At 44.9% G+C, this 14819-nt stretch overlaps 1 protein-coding gene across 2 annotated transcripts in view; it reads left to right on the top strand.

Annotated features, from left to right (window-relative positions):
- The window catches only part of ACVR2B (activin A receptor type 2B), a 413701-nt gene that overhangs the window by 191624 nt on the left and 207258 nt on the right, over positions 1 to 14819 (top strand). Inside the window, exon 3 of one of the 2 annotated variants that reach the window (XM_086941456.1) lies at positions 5765 to 5868. In XM_086941456.1, the coding sequence (XP_086797582.1) occupies positions 5765 to 5868 (104 nt within the window). The remainder of the gene's footprint in view (positions 1 to 5764; positions 5869 to 14819) is intronic. The other variant, XM_086941457.1, reaches the window with a different exon arrangement.

Raw genomic sequence — 14819 nt, 5'->3', positions numbered from 1 at the left:
TTTTTAATCGCACTTTAATTAAATCCAACAGTGTTCATTCATCTAAATACAAAGCTGAGGCAGCAACACGCTATGCAGGGGCGGGCCTTAACCCGGTTTTATAGTAGAACATGCCTAGTGTTAACTTCATAAAATATAATTTCACGTCATTGAAGGCAGGACATTTATTTGTATAGAAGTCTGGAATCCACTGTAGGGCATTTCAGGGATGGGGCGGATATATACACCGTAAGTCAGGGCAGGCGTAAGAAACAAAAAAAAAAAAAACACTCACCTGGACAGCTTCCCGCAGATCTTTTGCTTCCCGCTCTCCACTCCTCTTCCCGATGACGCGGCAGAGGCTCAGCCGACTGGGCCAATCCCAGCGCGGCCCTGGCTGGAGGCGGACGGCTGCTTCCTTCTGGGGAACTCGGCTTCGGGGGCCGCGGCGGGGAAACACAGGGACACTGCCAGGTGAGCACCGGCTTTAGAGGTCAGCAAAAGCGCTCTACGCGCTCTAAGCGAGGCTCCTTCTCACGGCCCCGAGCAGGAAGGCGGGTGCCGGCAATGCTGGACCAGATTCGGGGGCGTTCCCGGCTTTTGGCTGACGTAGCGTGACGTAGCCAAAAGCCAAAAATTCTCTGGAACGCCCCCGAATCTGGTCCGGCATTGACGGACAGGCCCGTCTTCCAATGGCTAGCCTCCATTTATGGAGCTAGCCAATGGAAGACGGGGGCCGTTCCTGTCTCCCCTACTATACTCATTAGGTTTTTGCCTGCGCGAAAAAGCTGCGCAGAGCGCAGCTTTCGCCAGGAAAAACCTAAAAAGAACAGTAGAGCACTTATCTGGCTGACAAAGCAACGAAGAAAGAGGAAGAAGAAAGACAAACAAGGGACTAAATACCAGGAGTGCTGGAGATGGTGGAAGGACTATGGACTGACTTGCCTCCCTGGTTGTAGGGAGTTGTAATTTTTTCTTTGATGGAAAATCGTTTATCTTTTGTGGCTGCTGTGTTTGAAATGTTAAATAAAGCGAAGAGAGAATAATGCATAATCTGAAGCCTCCGGTCCTGACATAGAATTCTCCTCCTTTGTTTTTTGCTGCTTAATTTTGCTAACTTTGCATCATTACCCTAGTCACCTAGACAGTATTCAAGCAAGGCAAAAGTGGTTGGAGGGACTGTTAATATGATCCAATATATGCAGAACAGCTATACATTTCTTTTAAAGACAATCCTTTCAGTAATTTCAATGAGCGAGAAAGTCAACACTGTTTTGCATACATTATGTGCGTGAGTGGAACGCGAATACTATGCGTGTTGTGATCCAAGATTAAACTAGGGTTGGAGGCGTAATCCGGCCTTGCTGATTTTTTTTTTTAATTGGGATTTTTTTTCCCTTTCACGTTTATTACTTAAGCTGTATGCTATGCTGCCTGAATACCTGCAGGTGTGCCTTATTTGAATCAGATTAACAGGGGACGACGTGACCTTTAGGACCACCTGAGGCCTTTTTTTTTCTTTTTATTGGATGCAGCTACAACAATAAAAGGTTCACTCGCCCACTTTCGGGCATGGGTATGGGGGGGGGGGGGGAAGGATGAGGACGCTACTGGTAGGAAAGGCAAGGTTTCATGCCTTAGATATACACTAAGTTATACCTCGAATGTCAAGATGTATTCAAATCCTCTACTGTGACCTTCCATTTTGCTATAAAAATAATTATTTGCTATTTGAATACCAACACGGGAAAACGGAATCCCTTCTTGTGGCAAAGCTCTTTACTTGTAGGTATGAGCCGAAGGACATGTAAAAGACGCAGCAGAAGGCAGGGTCTGTTCGTGGTTTGCGAATTGCTTTCTGTCTTTCCATAGTTATAGACTCCTAGAAAGGTGAGCCTTGGGCATCTTTAACTTGCGTCCTTTTAATGCGACCATTACAACTCACAAACATGTGCCCCTGGTATTACAACCAAAACAGGATAGGTGACTAGTACAAAACCAAATGTTGCCCTGTGTGCTAATAAGTGTATGTGTGATGGAACTCCTAGAGAAGAAAACTTTTTAGGACAAGAACCCTCACTCACCTGAAGGTGACATGCTTCATACAGGGTTCCCTCCTCACACCCCGACTGCAAAGTCCATGGTGTGGGCTACGACGCCTCAAATGGGGAGGAGCAGAGGTGTTTTTAAGATAAGCGACGAAATAAGGTCAGTGAGGGACACAGTGCAAATGAGGGAAAAGAACATATACGTGTAGTGGTCAGTAAAACTATCTCCAAAGAGCCAAATTAACTTAATTTCGTTGACCACTGGCACGGTGTTAATAGTTTTAACACCTTCGCTGCGGGACTTATTCCCCCGCGGCGCTCGGGGGAGGGGGGGGGTCTCGCGCAGCACCACGGTGCTCGTGACGAGCTCGGCTTGTCACGCTGCACGGTGGCGCTCTGCTCATGACAAGCTCGTCATGAGCAGAGCGCCACCGTTGTGAACGCCGCACGTGTCATGACAAGCTCAGCTCGTCATGAGCACACGGCCACCGTGCCTTATGACGAGCTTGTCATGAGCACCGATGGGGTTAATGAAATACATCAATTGTATAAATGGGTGGAATGACCTACGCGCTATCACTTTATAGGTGGAAGAAAACAATAGCGGCAGTAGAAATGAAGATTTCTTCAAGATCTGGGATCTAAATTTATGGTTCTTTAGTGACTGTTTTCAGGCATGTGACTCCCTCCTTTCCATACATTTAATGTGTTACTATCTTGATAATATACTGATATTCAGAATAAAACATATGTTTAAAATTTTGGGATCATGTACATCCTATGTGCGATGGAACCTGCCATGCCTCCATTCCAGGCGAGAAAGGGCCAAGGGACCGATGTAGAGTTCGAAGATTAGGAGCATGTACATGGCCCAAACCCAAGGTTGTGCAACTTAATGTACTAATCATTTTGATTCCCATATGGTGGGCATCCGTGGAATCTACTCTCGTACAATTATATCAATTTGTGTATAAATAGCGATTATTTAGGATTAGCAAATGTGCTATGAAACATAAAAAGAAAAAAAAAACTGTTTTCAATTTTTACACATGCATCTACAACAAATTGAAGATTTCCATTGTCCTTAGTAACCTCTATGCATCTTTCGACCCTTCCTTGACCAAATGAAAACTGTGGCCTTCATTACTATGACCTCATGCGCATGCATTCACTTATGTTAATGATAGATGGCCCATTTTAAATGCGTTCTTGTCTTGGTGCACAAGGACAGTGTTTGCTATGAGTGATTTTTTTGCTTCATATATTCTTTTTATTCGGTCGAGCCTGTCAATGCGCTTGCGCATTGAGCTTGCGAGAGATATTGGGGCTTAACCAGAGCTTAACCATCGGCGATTGCATGCAGTGCCCGTGAAAAAAGCGCATGCACTTCAAAGCCACCAGCCTCCCTCCCACAGGCATCTAAAGCTGTGCGCTCTGCCTCGGGCATTTCTCCTCCCCTAATTATTCACGGCCGGCCGTACTTTCACTTTCACGGCCGCCAGGCCGTGTCTCGCGTTTCTCCTCCCCCCTTCCCACCTTCCCACAGCAATGCCAAGAGCTTGGTAATCATGTCACCTCATTAATTTCCCTGTTTTCAGCTTAGTGCCTCCCCTAAACTTTAAACGTCCATGCACTATTTTTCATAACAACCACAGCTCCGTTTTACGTTGTATACCATGTTCTGAATGTCTTGACTACATAACATCTCCTTCCCTTATTCACTGCACCTTCTTTCTTTGCGTTAAGTTGCTGTTCACCTTCGCAATCTACTTTATTTTTTATTTTTGTAGCACTATACAGTACACCTTGCTACTTTGTTCTGGCATTTAGCTCCCTTACAAGATGGCCGCCGTCGTCCCTCTTCCCCCTCCCCTTTTCACCACATCACGTGCTGAGTGCCGCGGCTTCGTTATCTGGTTTGCCGTCTATGACTCTCTCAGACCCACATTCGGCTGTAGCAGTCACTAATGGAAGTTGCTTGAGCATTGACTCAGTGAGTAAACTGACACCCGTTTTGGCAGCTCCTTGGCCATGTAGTTGCGTCTAAGCCCTTAATTAATTAGACCTTACTGTTGATTCTTTGGTTTGCGACATCCCCGCATAACGGAAGTGGCAACTAACTCCAAAACGCCCAATCTTCCTTGTTGTTAAGGGATTAATCACAAACCCTTGCAGACTCCCGGCTTTTTCATTCCTTTTTGGCACCCCGGTAAGAGTTCCTAATCCCATGGGTTCCTTATTCAGAATGTGCCTACTCTACACCCTAACCGTGCCCCCTTGTAATTGCAGGCTTCTGAATCAAGCTTGCAAAGCTCCAATGTTTTAATTGGTTTGCCCCGAGATTACACAGTAAATGTAATAACTCTTCGTTTGTATCACACTTACTGTTCATGGCCGCATTACATTCTATAGCCATCACCGGGCTTCGTAATTTTTCCCGCAAATTCCTGCATTTTTCTTTTTTTTTTTAAACCACCGCCACGTCATTTCTAATATTACCTTCACTGCCCTGCCAATCATTCCAAGCCGCTTCCCGCAACAGAGACACTAAGAGAATTAGGACTGCACAAAGTAATTCTGCTTCTTCTTAGTTCCTCACTGTTCAGTCCGCCATTGAGTCAATTGACACCACCATCAGCAGATGTCTGATTGTAAATATCGATTACTTGAGCATTCTTAAAATGTCAACGTTGCCCTTTATTAGGTTGTCAATCACAGTTTTAGCACTGCACTTGATATGTCTATTTGACAGTGTAACGGATGGTCACAACACTGCGCCGCAGTTTCCAAATACCTTTCAACAATGACTAGCCTTCACAAAATGGCCATCGTGGAATGTACAGTTGATTGAGTCAAGCTTTATTACAAATGTCACAAAAAGATGTTAAATAATGCTATAGGTGTCACATTTGCAAATTCTATAAATATTGGCATTTACAATAACAAAATTAATACATTTGCTATTATAAAAACATAAACATAACTTAAAAAATGATTACATTTACAAGACCAATAGCTCCAACTTTTCTAATGCGACCTATTGCATTTCCAGTGCTTGTTACTTTAAATAATTCTCTGGTCCATTCGTGCATGTTGGAAATCTTGGAAATTCGCTAAGCAATTATAATCAGCTACTCCAAGTTGCATAGCAACTTATGGTAAATCCTGAACCCTGCAATGACTGCTCCTAAATCGCAGAGTTTTCAAGCATGTGAGTTTTTATAAATAAAAATGAATTATTTTCAGTTTTGTGCATGTTGAAACCTGGCTGAGTAATTTTGAAGGATTGCCGGAAAGCACACATTACCTGTATTTCGATTTTCGTATTCTTCGTAGAACTTCATAAAATATTTCGAAGACTAAAACGAGCTATTTGCAGCGGTTTCTGTGACTGCACGATCATTTTCATCACCATCTAGAATGCTTGCGGAAATACAAGTTTAAGCCAGGGTTTAAGCAGTTGAGGCCTACCCAAACTATGGCTAGACTAGTCTGGATCTCCTAATAAATGCACTCTTGCTTATTAAAACTTTGCACGCCACCACTGCTTTAAAAATGAGACCGCAATCAAACTTTGGGGCACCGCTGTAGCGTTGATATTCATTTACCTCTTAAATTTCTGTAATAAAATGAAATAAATGTTGGATGCAGTTGTATCTGGTAGTTTATAAAAGTCTCATATTTGTCCATCAAATAATATGGGTGCTGCATGTATTTTGTTTTTTTCTGATCTGCAGGCAAGATTGTATCGCAAAAGAAGAGAACCCTCAAGTGTTTTTCTGCTGTTGTGAAGGGAACTATTGCAACGAGCGGTTCACTCACCTTCCTGAACCAGGTACTGGTATGTAGTCAACGTACACACCTTTGCCTTACATATGAAGGTCTATAGAAAATATTATAAAAAATAAATAAAAAAATTAAGTTATGTTGCCAAGTACTTTAGTAAAATACTTTTGTGACTGTATTCAACTGGAAACTATACAAAATAACTTGCAGTCTACCTTGCATGTAGCTAATGTGGGTGAAATATAGGAAATACTGTTAATACGCACTTGTGTAACACACCTTCGGTCATTAGTGTGGCATGGCAGCACTATTAGGGTAGTCTGCGTTATGACTTTCCAAACGTTTCCATTGCATATCGGTGTCTGGTTTAGTTTTGGGTAGGAGTGTGCTTCATGGGGTTGGAAGTGTAGGTTTTAATTTGTTGGATGTTTTTTTTCTGGTATGCGAGTGAAAGGCTGAACCAAATTGCTTCTGTATTTTCATGATCGGTACGGGTGCATTGCCCGGAAAAAGTATTTGTGCCGGAGGTAAGCAGATCTCACCTGCTGTTGAATTTGCTTTTTAATTGGTCCTATTATAAGAATTTTTTGATGTTTGTGTTACTGGCTGCACAAGGATGTTTATCAGGAGCTTTGACTTAAATGTTTTTTAAAATATGTATATTGTGTGTGTGTGTATATAGGTATTTTCGTGGCACCGTGGGACTAAACCATAACCACCCACTAGCTATTGCAGACTGTTTTAAAGTTTCTCTTTCTTACCTCCTCTCTCCCCTCTTATTTTCTCTTCTCTTTTTCTCCCTCGCTCCCTCCCCCTCTTTCTCTATTCCCCTTGTTCTCTATTCCCCCTCTTTCTCTGCCTCCCCCCCCCCCCCCCCCCCCCCCCCCCCCTCCACGCTCTCTCCATATAGTGCATCTATGTGTTCTGGTAGTATTATGAACCACAAGGTCAACGTCCGAGTGCCAGTATTGGACCATATATGTCACATGTTACTTAGTAAATATGGAGCGTTTGATCGTCATCTATTCGGTATTCATCGTTTGCCCGAGATTAAAGATATCCGTCACTGTTTTGAAAAATGTGCTTTTGGTGGGGATGTTATATTTAAATAGATTGTATGCAATAATGGACATTTTTAGAAGTCAAATTAATAATTTCTGAAATGTGCTTTTCCTTAGAAGTACAGTGACACTACAGAATCGGTTTAACAAAACCTATATGAAGAATGAAAATAAAGCACAATATGGCACAGTAACCTTTTTTTGCCGACAGGGTTCTGTGCTCACAATATTTAATTTTACTCACTGGGAAGGGATCCTTGGTAGATGCTTCCACCAACCATGGGACCTACAAGGGTGAACTTACCAGGCGTCCTGATAAATGCTCTGATAGCAGCACTGTTGTGAACATTTTTTTTTTTTACCAGCACCAAAAGAAAGCAGAAATGCTCTGTTAGCCACCCATTTATTTTTTCATTTGTTTAGGGAAGGTAAATATCCTGCAATGCAAATAAATTCAGAGCTGTGAATTACTGGAAGTATTTCAGTGAAGCCTCTTTGCTGTGAAATATTGAATTTTGAAACCATTGTTAATCATTCAGTAAAAAAGCTTAACACGTAATATAAGCCTCAAATTGAATTTTCACCATTGTGTTTTAAAGTTTGGCCTTCGACCTTGTGGTTTATAAATATCACCATACTATCTCAATGTCAATATAGGCCTATATTACACAGCCACTCATTATGAAAACTCTCTCAATGTACAGATTCATACATAGTATGTATACATAGGTGCAGAGGATAATATGCTATTTATTAGCATTGGGATTGGCCATGGCTCGAGGTATAGCCACAAGTGAGTAATGATGCCTTGCCCTACCTCAGTAGCTGTAAAAGTAGCTGTACTCTGCACATATGCATATTTGCTTAATGGCATGACCTTTTTCATGTATTTTTATAGCTAAATGTATTAAACTAAAACCAGGATTCATGGGGTTTAATTTGTGCAACAAAGCAAAAACATATTCAGCAGATAAAACTGTTTTTTTTGCAGCGTGAATCTTTCTGGGTTCACTATTCTGTGCATTATTCCGCGGTCTAGTGGTTGGGTCCGGAATCGTACTCTTTTCTTTCTTATTTTTTTTTTGTAGCCCAGGTGGGCGTCGAAGTACCACCTTCTAGGGTACTTCCTGTGACGTCGGCATGCTTCCTGCGGAAGCTCCCACCTTTGGGCACCATATTCAGATTCTTTTTTCCGCCTTTGGGTCTGGATCGTCACCGAGGAGCTCCAGATTTTTTGGAGGAAAAAGACGAATTTTACATGGAAAAGATTGGAGAAGATAGAGGAACAAGATCCCCAAGCACCACAAATACGCGCAGAAGGACCAGTAACCCATCTGCAACCTCTGCCTGCCGGTAGACCACGAGAGCAAGGATTGCAACGCATGCTCCGCCTTCCCCCCCGAAGATACTCACGGTTAGAGAGACAAAAAGAAGAGCCAACAACACCATGCAAGGCAAAGGCCAACCTCCGTCGCTTCGGGACCTCGGCCTCTCCAGCAACGAAGAGGACAACATCGCTGAGGGACCATATGACTACACGGTCGTAGAGACCGATAAGAAAACATCTAAAGAGGTAGGAGAGACCTAACCCCCCCGACAGACTCTCAAAAACCTGAGTCAGACTCTCGAAAAACAGTCTAAGTCCTCGAAGGGAGCATTGGTGGCGAAAATCTCGACGGCCGCAGCTGCATCCTAGGACAAACATCCCAGCGGATCCTTCGAAAAGGACTCCCAGGCGGCAAAGTCGGCGAAAAGCCAAGGTCGCCGAAGCATGTCCCCGAAAAGGACCGCTCTCCTTCGAAGGAGAAGGAGCCGAAGGTTGCTTCGATGTCGACGACTACTTCGAGATCGGCCGAACCCCTCGACGTCGAACATGCCGCCGAGATGGAGAGAAAAAGAGAAGGCTCGAGGCCGAAATGGAGAACATCCTGCAAAGGAAGAGAGTTCGACGAGAAAATGAAAAGGTTCACGATTCCGTCGAAGCCGACGATCGTCGAAATAGACGAGGAAGAGAAGTTTGACGCCGAAGAACCGCTGAAAACTCCCGAGCCCCAGGAACACCTAGAGGGAGAGGGCCTATACTACGAGGAAGAAGGCGGCGACAACCAGCGAACGAGTTTCGGCTCGGCATCCTCAATGGCACAGGACCTGGAGTGGCAGGACCTTGACGCCAAACACCTGGAAGAGACCGTGGGGGACGTATCCTTCGAGGCCTTCGCTGCCAGATGACATTGGGGCCTATAACATGGTCATCAGGAATGCGGCAGCGGCTTTTGGAGTCAAACTGGAGGAGGAAAAACAAAAGGCATGCTTCCTCTTCGAGACCCTGCTCCCCACTCAAACAAGGAGTCAATTCCTCCCCATGCTTCAGAGTGTCATGGACCAAGGGAGGGAGGTGTTCAAAGACACAGCGACCTGCAGGTCTGCCACACCGATGGACGGAGAAAAAATACAAGCACTCCTGTAAGGACCCTATCTACTTCCAGGGATCCGTCATGGCGGACTCCATTATTGCGGCAACAGCCAGGAAAAGGGCAAACGTCCCAACAACATCAGGGCTACCACCAGACAAAGGAAGTAGGATGATGTTCCTAACTGGAAGGAAAATAGAGACGAATGCAGCGGTACACTGGAGCATGGCGAACTCCAATGCCCTACTAAACGGACACCAGTACCAGCATTGGGACGAGGTCGGACAGCTGCTCAAGCACCTCCCCGAGCAATACCAACAAAGAGCGTCACACCTGGTGGAGGAAAGAAAAAATATAGCAAATTCTTGCCTGAAAACAGCCTTGGATGGGGCTGACACATCCAGCAGGCTTCTGATGATAGGAATCACAGAAAGGAGGCATGCCTGGCTCAGGACCTTGGGCTTCAAGCCGGAAGTACAGAACAACATTCGGAGCACTCCTTTCAATGGAGAAACACTGTTCGGGGCACCGGTGGATGAAAAACTCACCCAGCTCAAGAAAGAAAATGAAACTGCAAGGTCCAAGGGGGCCTTACAATTCAGAGGGATGAGAAGGGGTACCCCGACATGGAAACCAAACGGAAGGGGAGGAAACCAGGCGGGAACATCACACCAGACATTCCAGCAAGCCCACCAGGGCGACAATCAAGCACAGCAGGGACCGCAAAAACAAACCTGGCAGTACCAGCCTCGGGCCAGTCCTTTCGCGGGAGGGCGAATGGACGAGGGCAAACAAGAAGAGGGGGCCAGATACCCACCTCAAAGTGACTCAGTCCCGCAAAGCGTGCCCACCCACACGACCCCTCCGAAGGTGGAGCACATCAAGGTCAACAAGAGAGGGTTACACGGACCAAACATCAACGAACATGTAACACCGGTAGGAGGCAGGCTAAGACATTTCTTCCAGGAGTGTAAGAAGAGAACTAAAGACAAATGGATACTCAACATCATACAGTTTGGATACTGTATAGAACTGGAAAAGAAACCACCAAACAGAAAACTAAAAAGGAAGGTGCATTCAGGAAAAGAACTAGCGCTACTCCAAGAAGAAGCACAAGAACTCCTCCAAAAGGAGGCCATCGAACCAGTTCCTTTCAGAGAAAGGAACTGTACTTCAACAATTTTCTAGTACCAAAAGTGGACGAAACGCTAAGACCCATCCTGGATCTAAGGCTCCTAAACAAATACATAAAGACACAAAAATTAAAAATGACATCCCTACAAGAGGTCATTCCTCAGATAAGGGACGGAGTCTTCATGCCCACCATAGACCTCAAAGATGCCTACCTGCACATTCCCATGAACAGGCAGCACAAACATCTACTAAGATTAACAAAGAACACTACCAGTTCACAGCCCTAGCCTTCGGACTAAAATCCGCACCAAGGGTCTTCACCAAATGTCTCGCGGCCATGGCAGCGTTCCTGTGGAGGGAAGGGATTCATGTATACCCTTACCTCGACGACTGGCTAATAAAAGCAAGTTCTCACAGGGCATTCAAGGAACAGGAACACGCACAACGAGTCACAGAAACGCTGACAGACCTGGGATTCTCCATACACTGGGGAAAATCCTCAATGGAACCAGAGCAAGTGAAGATCTCCCTGGGTGCACAGATCAACACCATACAGAGCAAGGTGTTCCCCAGCGACAAGAGAACACTGGCCCTGCTGAAGGAGACATGCCACTACCAGAACGGGCAAGCTCTGACAGGACAGCGAGCAAGATCGAGGATGATGGCGTCCTGCATACACCTGGTCCCCAATATACAGCTCCGCATGAGATCATTCCAGGAATGGCTGCAACAACAATGGTCACAAGCTACAGGAAGTTGGGACGATCTAGTGGTTGTAACGCACGCAGTGCAGGCGGAGATAACGTGGTGGAACAAGGAGAACATTACAAAAGGGAAGCCTTTAACACCACCAACCCCAACGGTGACCATCACCACAGACGCATCCAGGATGGGATGGGGAGCACACATGAACAAGCTCAAGGTGAGGGGTCTGTGGACTCCAGCAGATGCGGTCAGACACATCAACTACCTGGAACTGAAGACAGTGTTCCTCGCCCTGAAGGCCTTCCACAAACAACTGTACAACCAGAGAGTGTTGATACAAACAGACAACACAACGATGTTCTAAATCAACCAGCAGGGAGGAGCACAATCAGTCGCACTATCCGACCTAGCGCAGAAAATATGGAGATGGGCCGTCCCACTCAAAATAGACCTGCTAGCCATTCACCTACAAGGGAAGGACAATGTGGAAACAGACTGGCTCAGCAGACAGACATCAACATCCTACGAGTGGGAGCTTAATGCACAGGAAACGCAAAGGCTATTCAGGAAGTGGGGAACACCGATGATAGACCTATTTGCAACACACCAGAATGCAAAATGCCGATACTTCGTATCCAAGCAACCAGGGGAACGATCCCAGGGGAATGCCCTATGGATAAGCTGGTCGGAAATATTTGCCTACGCTTTTCCCCCTATACCACTGACACACAGGGTGCCCAACCAGTGCAGAACCAGCAACATGACACTGATCCTGGTGGCACCACAGTGGGCAAGACAGACCTGGTACTCACAAATAATGGAAATGGCACAGGGACCACCCCACAAGTTCGGGAAAAACTGAGAAGTACTACACCCAGAGCCAAAGAGCCTCAGCCTAGCTGCATGGCTCCTGAAGACATAGTTTGTACACCTAAGGCTGCCGGAGAGCACCCTGCGGGTGCTATAAGAGTCAAGGAGACCTACCACACGAAGGTGCTATGTGGCAAGATGGAAGAGGTTCACACAATGATGCAGCAAGAAAAAACTACACAATAGGATGACAGGGGAATCAACGGTGCTAAGATATCTGACACCTGCTGAAAGCAAAACTAAGTTCATCCTCGCTAAGAGTACACCTAGCAGCAATAGTAGCCTAAACAAGAAGAGAGACAGGAAAGAGCTTCTTTACATCACAAGTAGTAAAGAGATTCCTGGAAGGGGCAAAAAGGATTGCACCACCTAACAGGATGCCTAACGGCATGGAACCTTAATTTAGTCCTAACAGAACTTATGAAAGCGCCCTTTGAACCCATCCATAAGTCCTCACTACAAATGCGAACAATAAAGACAGCCTTGGCAATCACCTCGCTGCACAGGGTAAGCGAGCTGCAAGCACTAACGCTGCAAGAACCCTATATCCAAAAACACAATGACAGGGTGGTAATGAACGGACCCACACTGCATGCCAAATGTGGTGTCAAGGTTCCACATGAACCAAACAATACAGATACCAAGCTTCTTTCAGAAACCATCCACAAGCGCAGAGAGGGCACTGCACACTCTGGACGCTAGAAGGGCAGTAATGCATTACATAGAAAGAACAAAGGAGCACAGGAAGACAAAGCAGTTCTTTGTGTCCTTCGCAGCCAGTTTCCTGGGTAGACCAGTAACAAAAGACACCATTGCACGATGGATCGCACTAACAATACAATTCTGCCACAAACAGGCAGGGCAAGAACTATCAGAGGGGGCACAAGCCCATTCTACCAGGAAAAAGGGAGCAATAATAGCCTTCCTGGCTAACACACCCATTCAGGACATGTGCCTGGTGGCAACATGGGCTTCAGTGCACATGTTCACTAAGTACTACTGCGTGGATATACAAATGAACAAAGAAGCACAAGTAGGACAGAAAGTGCTTCACCATATATTCAACAACCAACTCATCTTCCACCCAGCCGCCACAAACATAACAAACCGCTACAAAGTCTATGCACAGCATAGTGAATCCAGAAAGATTCACACTGCAAAACGAATAGTTTCTTACCTGGTGTAGTTTTGCAGCTTGAAGATTTTTTTTATCCACTAGCGAACACACCCACCTCCGCCAAAAAGATGAAGCAGGAGAAGAAGGTGGAAATACAAAGAATAAAATACAAAGAGACACTTTAAAGGAAAAAGTGAAAAATCGTTTACTTAAGGAAGAACTTGAAAGCATTGCCAAGGATTTACAGGCAACAAAAACAGTAGACAAAAGAATCCGAAGATGGTGCACAAAGGTGGGAGCTTCCGCAGGAAGCATGCCGACGTCACAGGAAGTGCACCAAAAAGGTAGGACGTCGACGCCCACCTGGGCTACAAAAAAAAGAAAGAAAGAAAAGACAACGATTCTGGACCAAACCACTAGACCGCGGAATAATGCACAGCATAGTGAATCCAGAAAGATCTTCAAGCTGCAAAACTACACCGACAGGTAAACTATTCGTTCTCTGTGCAAAGTAATTATTTGTAGTCTGATAGACAGTAAAAAAGTTTTTCCTTTACCAGTTTTTCAGCAATAAACATGAAATGTTATCTTTGCACTGTAGTAATAAATGTTCGATTATTAGTTCAATTGATCTAGATAACATGACATGGCCTAAATGTATGTGTATATGTATATACATAAACACACACGTGTGTATGTGTGTGTGTATATATATATATATATATATATATATATATATATATATATATATATATATATATATATATATATACACACACACACACATATACATGGCGGCATTGGCAAAAATAAAATCATGCACTAAAGAAAAACCTGGGTCTACGCTTGTCTGTTCGAGTTTTGGATCTGAAGTAAAGAACGGCGTAGGGGCAAAAAGTACACTTTGCCTTCTCATTTAGAACAAGGTGATTGATTCATTTGTACGCATTGCCCACCTATTCACTTGAACATGCAGGGGACCCCTCCAAACACCTCTTGCTTGTGAATGCCACGCCTACACAAGCAGGTGTTCTTAATTGAGAAAGCAACGTGAGGCTCACTTTACCTTTTGTGCCACTGATGAAAGGAAGGTATTTCCAGAAACGCGTCTGGCAGAGCACTTTATTTTAAGAAGCCGGTTGTACTGAGACTGGACTGCTGGCAAGAGTTCGAATGCACAATAAATGGACTTTTTATTAAGCTTCCTGTGGCCTTTCTCAATTGTGCTTCCTGACTGTGTTTGATTTATGGGGCTTGCACGCCTAACGAGGAAGGCTCACTGTGCTCAAGCAGGTCTGCTCAATCTTGCATTTCGAGTTTGGGACTGTCAGAAGGAAGCAGTTGCAGGCTGCAATTCAGGACTGGAGCCTGCAAAAGTTCGCATTTGAAAACTGTAAAGCAGCGCAGCCCTGTCACTGAACACTGTGCATCTACCCACTGGGGCTGAACATTTGCATTTTTAAATGGTGAGTGAGCGTCGCTTCCACTTGGATTAAAAACTACGAACACCATGAGGCATTGTGAATGCCACGCCTACACAAGCAGGTGTTCTTAATTGAGAAAGCAACGTGAGGCTCACTTTACCTTTTGTGCCACTGATGAAAGGAAGGTATTTCCAGAAACGCGTCTGGCAGAGCACTTTATTTTAAGAAGCCGGTTGTACTGAGACTGGACTGCTGGCAAGAGTTCGAATGCACAATAAATGGAC

This window comes from Lissotriton vulgaris, chromosome 10 (genome assembly GCF_964263255.1).
Source record: "Lissotriton vulgaris chromosome 10, aLisVul1.2, whole genome shotgun sequence".
Classification (NCBI taxonomy): Eukaryota; Metazoa; Chordata; class Amphibia; order Caudata; family Salamandridae; genus Lissotriton; species Lissotriton vulgaris.
The sequence above is the reverse complement of the archived record's forward strand: the minus strand, read 5'-3'. Positions and strand labels throughout refer to the sequence as shown.